Source organism: Osmerus mordax, chromosome 19 (assembly GCF_038355195.1).
Source record: "Osmerus mordax isolate fOsmMor3 chromosome 19, fOsmMor3.pri, whole genome shotgun sequence".
In the NCBI taxonomy this organism is placed as follows: Eukaryota; Metazoa; Chordata; class Actinopteri; order Osmeriformes; family Osmeridae; genus Osmerus; species Osmerus mordax.
Window position 1 is genome coordinate 8,702,546 of NC_090068.1, and position 8,515 is coordinate 8,711,060.

Below are 8,515 nucleotides of genomic sequence, written 5' to 3' on the forward strand. Positions count from 1 at the left end.
AAGGATATAAGTAAAATAATTATTTTAGTGGTTTGGTTTATTTTGAGATTGTGCAGGCCACCGGCCTCACACTCCCGAACAGATGGCAGACCAAGAAGTAGTGCTTTGGTCGGACCACGGACCTGCCTTCTGAATGCGGAACAACTTATTGTGTGTTGTTTCCACGGGTACTTTTTTAGTGATGCACACAATGTCCATGGACGAAGAACAGGCAACTCCTGGTTGTGGTTGTAAAGGAATTAGAAGTTGCCTAAAATGTGAAAATGTAAAAGGAAAAACCGAACTGAATGAAAATGGACAAACGGTAAGAGCTAGCTTTGAATAAATATGAATATGTTGCCTGTTTGCAGTAAGACAAAAAGCTATGTATGGAAGATGTTTCCTACTTCTTGCTAAGTGGTAAAAATAGATGTTGATAAAAATTACTGTCGTTTTTAGATGTACCATGATTTCATCTACGACCCAATACTGCAGTTGGCACTGCGAAAGGATTGCGAGCAGGTGTCTTTCCCATTCCCTGGAGTCTTTCTGTGGGAAAACTTCATATCAGAAGAGGATGAAATAGAGTTAGCAGAGAAAATGGACAGGAATGTCTGGAGAGAGTCACAGTCTGGTCGAAAGAAACAGGTATATTTTTGCACCCATAGGTCATGTAATTAGGTCGAAACTATGAAATGCAATGGTTGTTGCTCGACGGTATGCATAAGTACACGCAATCAACATACTTATTCATTTTTTTGTCTTTTCAGGATTATGGACCAAAGGTCAACTTCAAAAAACACAAAGTACGTGTAGGTGGCTTCTGTGGCTTACCAGATATCAGCCAAAAATTAGTGCAACGGATGTCCCAGGAGCCGGTTCTAGCAGGGTTCCAACCAGTTGAGCAGTGCAACTTGGACTACAGCCCCCAACGTGGGTCTGCAATTGACCCCCACCTGGATGACAGTTGGCTGTGGGGGGAACGTCTGGTTACCATCAACCTGCTATCAGACACCATTCTCACTATGTCCATGGAGGAGGGACTGTCCGAAATTGGGGATGAGGGGGAAGTCAGGGTTAAAGTACACCTTCCTCGCAGGTCGCTAGTGGTGCTGCAAGGTGAAGCACGACACCGATGGAAACATGCCATCTATAGACAAGACGTTCATGCACGCAGGGTGTGCAGTACGTACAGAGAACTGTCTGCAGAGTTCCTGCCTGGTGGGGAGCAAGAAGAATTAGGGGCTCAGCTGTTGAACATTGCTTGCAGCTTTCAGGGGACTTCTTTATAGAGATAATGCTCTTCTTCTTTATAGAGATAATGCTCTTCTTTATAGAGATAATGCTCTTCTTCTTTATAGAGATAATGCTCTTCTTCTTTATAGAGATAATGCTCTTCTTCTTTATAGAGATAATGCTCTTCTTCTTTATAGAGATAATGCTATTCCTTTTTTGCAATACTTTCTGTGTTTGGAATGATAATAATTCACATTTTGTCAGCTAAGGTATCCATAACAGAATTATTCAAATATCAGTCAGCATACAAAAAAATGATGTCTGTTAAAATACAATTTCGACAACAGGGATTTGTTATTGTGAGCATGTCAATTACAATGATTTTAGTAGTATAACTTGTAATTAGCAATTTCCTACAAATTCTGATTTTGATTGAACTTCATCAAACATTTTTATTATACAAAATGAAGTAGGCTATATAAACAGATCTAAAATCATTATTGCCATGGCTTATGTGAAATTCATGATTTGGAATATTCGCGACAGAATAAAATACTACTGATCAACAACATTGCTGGTAGGTGACTGGCTTCCATTAAATTTAGTCTACTTGGCTTACTTCTAAGTCAATCATTTATTCAACCTCAACCAATTTGCGGATATGATGTTGACCACGTGATTAACCCGTCACTTTTTCCCGGGAAAGTTACAAGACTTGCAGATGTCCCCTGCTAGCGAAACATTTTACTGGTAAGTTCATTGTAATTACTTACTGTAGATCGTCTTCACTAGTGCAGGTTATTATTGTTGCGTTTGACTTTCGAACTGGTTATTGACTATCTTTACCTCGGTAGAACGATCAATGCATTGAATCTGAATAAGAACGCAGGAACACGTAGGCTATTTAATGCAGTTCAGAAATAGTTCATCGTTAGCATCGTGCCATTCACACGTTACTTTCATTTAGTTTTAGGTAAGTTTCAATAAATACTACGGACGCAGTCATGGACACATTATAGAATCGAAATAACCCCCTGTCCCATTCACCAACCTGTGTAGCTAGAACTGCATCAATTGTTCTTTTTGGTCAAAATCCCCGTATAGGTGTAAAGTGTTGGCTAGTTTCTAGCTAAATGAGCTACGCACCTCTGTGTACACGTATATTGAGTTAAAGTGCTGAGCTCCACGCCTTTCGTTCACACACTTTGTCAGAGAAATACGGTACCATGGAGAAGATAACGGAGAAACTTCTATTGGAGAGATGCACGCCAAAAACCTCGAAACTGGAACAAATAAAGACACTCAAGTAAGTCATTTAGACATAAGGTGTGTTAAACAGGGTAAACATATGCTCAAATGTTTTGGTTTGTCTTATATTATTATGTATAATATGAGATTTATCCAAAACATCGTCATGGGACTCACCCTACTAACATTCGTGTCCCTTAACAGTCTCTCAAAGTTGGGCCTTAAGAGTGAGGACTTGCCTGTTCCATTGCTCTCTCGCCTCAAATGTTTGGAACAGTTGGACTTATCTGGGAACTCTCTGGAAGAGATGCCCCAGGGTATGTGTCTGCCCTCCTTGCTCAAACTGGACCTAAGCAACAATGACCTGGAGGATGTCACCACACTTGAATCGCTGACCTCATTGGAGGAGCTGAAAGTTGAGGACAACCTATACCTTACAGTAAGTATTGCTCTATGTTTTATATTTGTTTTGTCGATGGGCTTTCTTTTGTGTTTCAAACTGTTTAATGTATGAACATTTTTTCAGGTCAATGACAACTACAAGCTGATGGTGCTCCTGCCTAAAATGAGGGTTTATAATGGGAAGGACATTAGCACCACAGCCAACCATGTACGCTTCATCGCCGGGGAGAACCTTAGGACCAGGGTATGAATGGACTCATTTATCAAGTTGTTGTTTCTCATTGAGTATCACAATGCTCAACAGGCAACAGGGCAGCTAGATGCTCGTGTTAGCCTGCCAAGTTAACAGCAATATTGATAGGCAATAATCTTGACCACAGAAACTGCACGAAATAGAATAGATCCTAGACTAGAAATTGGCACTCTTGAAAAGTCATTTGTTTGAGACAAATGGTCTGAGAGATCTTATGAGGCTGTGTACTTCCGTGATGATTGTGAGTTTCTGTGATTTCTAGGTGGTGGCCGTGTGGGAGAGTGATGTCATCCCTCTCCCTAACCCCGCCATGGGAGAGGAAATTGCCAAAGTGAAGAGAGATTTTGTCAAAAAGGCTGTCCATCAGGTCCAATACGGTCCAAAGTCCATTAATGGCTACACTAAATGGAGGGTAGGTTAATGAAATACTCTTGAGCCACTCCTTTGAGTAGCTTTTAAAGGTTTCAGTTGGAAAAAAAGATGGCATTGTGTACAATCTTCAATTGTTGACAGTTGCTGTCTAGTTTGTTGTATTTTCAGTAGATAGTATTGCCATTATTAGTATTTGTTTCTCTGGTATTGGGGTTATTTCTCACTGGTTTCTCTCACTGTCTCACAGGTGGAAAGGATAGCTACAGAGTTTTTTGACTCTCTGATTCAGCCTAAAGACAAGGTCAGTTTACACTTGAATTTGGTCTCACAAACATTGTAAGAGTACGTTTGTTTTTCTGTGTGACCGCTCATCTGTCCTCTCTCCTTTTTATCAGACTCCCAAAAGAAAACACTCCACATCTGCAGCTGACTCTGACTTTGGCACCCCTCAGAGAAAAATAAAAGTGATTTCCCAAGCTACGGTGGAGACTAGCCCACGCAAGTCTATCCGCGTACAGAACACCCCTCAGAAAGTGGACCGGTCCACAACCGCAAGCCCACGTAAAGCAGTGCACGCTCCAGCCACTCCCTCCAGGGTGCTGTCAGAGGATAGCCCGCGGAAATCCAACCGTAGACTCGACACCCCTCAGAAAGTGGACCAGACCAGTGCAGCTAGCCCACGTCAAGCAGTGCAGTCCTCCTCCACCCCCACTAGGTTGCAGCCTAGACGATCGGAGACCCCAAGGAAAGCATTGAAAGAGCAGCAGCTCAAAGCGGACACACCACCTGCCAAACAGAGCAAGACGCCTTCCAAGACCGTACATCAACACAGAGAGGTCAATGCGAGCAATAGAACGCCAACTAAAAATGTCTACTCCGTGCCTAAGGTGAGATTTACCGAACTCTACGCACAACAACTCATGTGTTTTAAGAGGTATTTGGGGGATTTCCAACAAAAGAGTATCTCATACAGGTCATTCAGAGGCCTACCTATGAATACCATTGTTTGATTGACAGCACATAGACCACTCAGGTTGGCCACGGCTTCCATTGTGATGGTATCAGCTCCTTGATGGTTACCCACAAGGCAGTTGTTGTTGTCTCATTGATTAACACCCCAACCCATCGATCTCCCTTTATCACCTATCTCCCCCTTTCTACTCTTTTCATCTCTCCATCTATCCCTGCAGGAGCCGGTGAGTCTGAAGCCCCACTGTGCTCTGCAGTGTCACAGTAGAAACGACAGCCCCGACGACCTCAGCACCCAGCTGTGGGCTTGTGCCTTCCAGCCCCCTCCTGGTTTCTCTGCTAGCGGTGACTACTTCTCCCTGTTGGATGGCTGTTTGTATGCATGCTTCAGCCACTGAGAACTGACTGTGTTGACAGGGTCAAAGGTTTATAAAAATACATCTGACTCCCATAGACTGTTTTATATTGTAAATAGAAGGCCTGCCATTTCCTGCAGCGATAGCTAATACTCTATTTTCTTGACAGATGCGAGTGGAGAGAGTCGTATAGTGGCCACCTGTGGAGGAGATTCTGTGTGTTTAATCGACTGCGATACGGGAAAGGTGTTGAAGAAACACAAGGTTCCTGGAGAGGTGAGACTAGCTTTTGTGCACCACTGCTTCAAATCACTAGAGGGCATTCACACCCCATGTTCAAATACCTTCATGATCTTCATCTTGTCTATCTGCCTCCTATTGCTATCAGGTTCACACACCTCCATGTTTACAGGCTGAAAGTATAGTCGTTCTGTATGTTTGCATTTGATCTCATGATGTCTCGTTGTCGGTCCTCCAGGAGTTCTTCTCCCTCGCATGGTCGTTGGTGCTGATGTCACGGGAGGGAGGCGGCAGCGTGCGGCCTTGCCGTATCTTGGCGGCGGGGGGCAAGAGGGGCATGGTGAAACTGATCCACCCCAGAGCCAACCTGGCGTACGGAGAGTTCCGTGCCAGCCGCAAAGCCATCTCAATCCTGCGCTTCAGCCCACATCAGGGCAACTTCTTGTTTAGTGAGTGACGGCCATTTTGTGATCCCTTTTTATGTGAAGAATCAGAATCAGAATTCGGTTTATTCGCCATGTGTTATACAAACACGGAATTTACTGTGGCAGGGAAGTGCAAACACTAAACATATACAAATCTTAAATTAAGTAAAGGTACAGAAGTTTAACTATTCCTAAGAACTAAACAATCAATAAAAAGATAAAATATATATAAGAATTTGCATATAGAAATGCATACCTTCAATAATGTTTTTGTTGGTCTGTATCTGAAAAGAACACTGGAATCTTAACTATGTAGCTACTGACTTTGTCGGTCTGCTAAGTGTGCCCAATGAGTCATTGTTTGTTAGTCTAATGTTTTTATGTTGACCACTTCTTCCTCTTCACTTCTGTAGCTGGAACTTATGATAAAAGAATAGTGATGTGGGACATCGGTGGAGTGGACTGCGAGTACAATTTCAAAGTCATGTGAGTGCCGATGGGCGCTTGAAAGGATGTTGCTAGTTTTAGATCAACTTCTGTGACACTTGGCAGCATGCTGAATCATGTTCAGACACATTTGGAAGATGATTTTCTAAATGAGGCTACAGACATCAACGATCCAAACCTAAATACAGGTACTAATGGGACCATTTATCTTTTTCCCCTTCTAGTCAGCTGCTGATGTTGGAGGCCACCTCCACACCCCTACACCTCTGTCCAGCCCCCTCAAGCCCAGACACGCACCTCCTAGCTGCCTGTGAGGACGGCCTGCACTGCTACAACATCCAGCTCAGCAAGAACACCATGAACAGGTGAGCGGGTGGCGCTCGTCAGGATCTTTCCCTCCCTCGGAACTTGCTACTCCTGACTTGAGCGCGAAACGACCACCCCTAATAAACCGGACGTTTTCGGTGGCATGAGGGAAATCTAGAACTTGGTTAATTATCTAGAACTTTGGACCATGTGTTTGTTTTTGTGTTAGTGGAGGTTGTAATAGCTGTAAAAAAAATCTTATCCCCATCAAGGTCTGCTGAATATGAGGTCACCTTCCCTGTGTATGACAAGGAGGACAAGGACACTGACTACCACACTATTGATGGACTGGCCTTTCTCAGTGATGATATAGTTGGTGAGTCCAACAACTTTTCTACTCATCAGACATTGTCAGTCTTAAAACCTCCATGTAGTGTTGATGCAATGACTAACCCTGAGATGGAAATTCCAAGAGCTAACCCTGAAATGCAAATGTTCTCTCTTTCCCAGCCTCTAAAAGCCACATGCAGGGCTCCATCTACCTGTGGAGCTGGAGGGACACATGCACCCAGCGGCCCAGTAAGAAGAAGCAGGTGTGCGCTGTGATCCTGGCGGAGCTGCAGTGGGCCAACACTGACATCCCCTACCTGTCTCTCAACACCTGCCCCAGTGAGTCTTCCCCCAGTACAACACACGCTTGACTTGTCACAACGTGTACAAACCATTTACAGTTCAAGTCACATGTCTTAACTGTAAGGAAAAGAGGAAAAAAGAAAACACATAACATGTCCCAATTTGTCCTACCTGTTTTTATAAAAGAAATATGTAAATAAAACAATTTCACCGTATTCCTGCGTTGGGTAATGGTGCCCTTTTATCCTCTAAGCAGAGTCCTGTGTTCTCCTCCTCAGGCAAGGGCTACGTGGTGTGTGGGGACGACAAGGGGAGACTGTGGAGGTACCACGTCACAGACCTCCCCAAGCCCAGCTCACAGAGCAGGAAGACGGTCCCGGCTACAGAGGTACTGGGTTTCAGCTGCTCTCGTTGACACATCAGCTGGTGTACATGTCCAACAACTATCTTTGAAAGATAACAGCAAACTGTATGTAGATACATTGATTTATTTTTACATAGCAAATACCACCATCTAGCATATCAGGTGAGGTCAGGAAGTTAAGGGGTTAACCTATTTTGGGAACTTTTTGAACAAGATGTGCAACAGGATGTGTATTTGTTTACGCTGACCAGTAGGTGTCAGCAGTGATCACTTCTCACTGATGATAAACAATGAGCAAGCATCAGTTGAGTCATGTAATTTCACTGATTTCAGATTTTGGAGTTGCCGGTAGAGGACAAATTTGTGGGTGCTTCGATCAACAGTGTAGCCATGGACCCTGACCTTCAGTACACGGTGGCCCTCACAGATAAGAACATTGTGGTCATTTTGAAGAGAGATGAGTGCTGAGGAAACAGGAAGACATCAGCGGCTGGGTCTCAGAAGTCATGAGACTGGCTGCATCCCAATACTTCTGCAGGGCACCTCTGCAGTCTCCTTTTCCTTCACATCTGAGCATGTGTAGTTGGACCTCGTTGCCTGTTTTTATTTTATTTTTAAACGTATCAGTCGGTGTTATAGTGTTGATCAGTGATGTGGGTATGCAAATGCACCTCAGTATATCCTTGACTATGACGCTCCTTGAAACTCAATGTTACCAGTGGGTTTGGCAGCAACTGGCAAGATGAAGAGCATGGAAAGGATGCACAAACAGGTTGATGAACCAAATGTTTGACTGTATTGTGTTTTCATTATTTTACTTTTTAACTTTTTACATTTTTTATTGTTCCGAGAAAAATAACAAGGATGTTGCTTGTCAAATGTAGTATTGTTCAACATGGCTAATGTTTTAGATGCATGAATACACATGCAGATGGCCCAGTTGGTTATTGAGTTTCTATGGCAGAACAAGTTATGTGCTCAATAAACCACATTGCAATACATGTATAGGCTTGTGGCGTATTTCTTTACATCAGTGAAGCCATGTACCTTCTATTTAAACAAAAATGATGGAACCCGTGTCCTTTCCATTATTTAAAGATGCAGCTTACAGGAAGTACTTTTTATTGCCAGTGTGTCACTCAACACACTGAAATGCCAGAAATCGATTACATTTCCAGTGTGCAGATGTCAACCTATTTTTGCCCATCGTAGTTATATATAACAGAATTTGCCACTAATCTGCAGAGTTTGTACCGTGAAATATAATCTCCATCGAAGATGTTTC

At 43.2% G+C, this 8,515-nt stretch overlaps 2 protein-coding genes across 2 annotated transcripts; both read left to right on the top strand.

The window, feature by feature from the left end:
* Positions 1-181: 181 nt before the first annotated feature.
* Positions 182-1,786, top strand: alkbh4 (alkB homolog 4, lysine demthylase). Its single transcript, XM_067257444.1, has 3 exons — positions 182-304; positions 439-627; positions 750-1,786. Exons 1-3 carry the CDS (start codon positions 182-184, stop codon positions 1,269-1,271), a joined length of 834 nt encoding a protein of 277 aa, XP_067113545.1. The 3' UTR covers positions 1,272-1,786.
* Positions 1,787-2,432: 646 nt separating this feature from the next.
* Positions 2,433-8,219, top strand: lrwd1 (leucine-rich repeats and WD repeat domain containing 1). The gene is made up of 15 exons (XM_067256957.1): positions 2,433-2,521; positions 2,668-2,902; positions 2,990-3,109; positions 3,381-3,530; positions 3,738-3,791; positions 3,886-4,377; positions 4,681-4,804; positions 4,985-5,091; positions 5,294-5,504; positions 5,894-5,966; positions 6,152-6,292; positions 6,506-6,609; positions 6,744-6,902; positions 7,145-7,254; positions 7,564-8,219. Exons 1-15 carry the CDS (start codon positions 2,442-2,444, stop codon positions 7,696-7,698), a joined length of 2,295 nt encoding a protein of 764 aa, XP_067113058.1. The 5' UTR covers positions 2,433-2,441; the 3' UTR covers positions 7,699-8,219.
* The last annotated feature ends 296 nt before the right edge of the window (positions 8,220-8,515 follow it).

Coding starts and splice junctions, on each gene's coding strand:
- alkbh4 (XM_067257444.1), top strand. CDS start 182: ATGCACACAATGTCCATGGACGAAGAACAGGCAACTCCTGGTTGTGGT. Junction 305..438: donor TGAATGAAAATGGACAAACG/GTAAGAGCTAGC, acceptor TGTCGTTTTTAG/ATGTACCATGATTTCATCTA. Junction 628..749: donor AGTCTGGTCGAAAGAAACAG/GTATATTTTTGC, acceptor TTGTCTTTTCAG/GATTATGGACCAAAGGTCAA.
- lrwd1 (XM_067256957.1), top strand. CDS start 2,442: ATGGAGAAGATAACGGAGAAACTTCTATTGGAGAGATGCACGCCAAAA. Junction 4,805..4,984: donor TCCTGGTTTCTCTGCTAGCG/GTGACTACTTCT, acceptor TTTTCTTGACAG/ATGCGAGTGGAGAGAGTCGT. Junction 7,255..7,563: donor AGACGGTCCCGGCTACAGAG/GTACTGGGTTTC, acceptor CACTGATTTCAG/ATTTTGGAGTTGCCGGTAGA.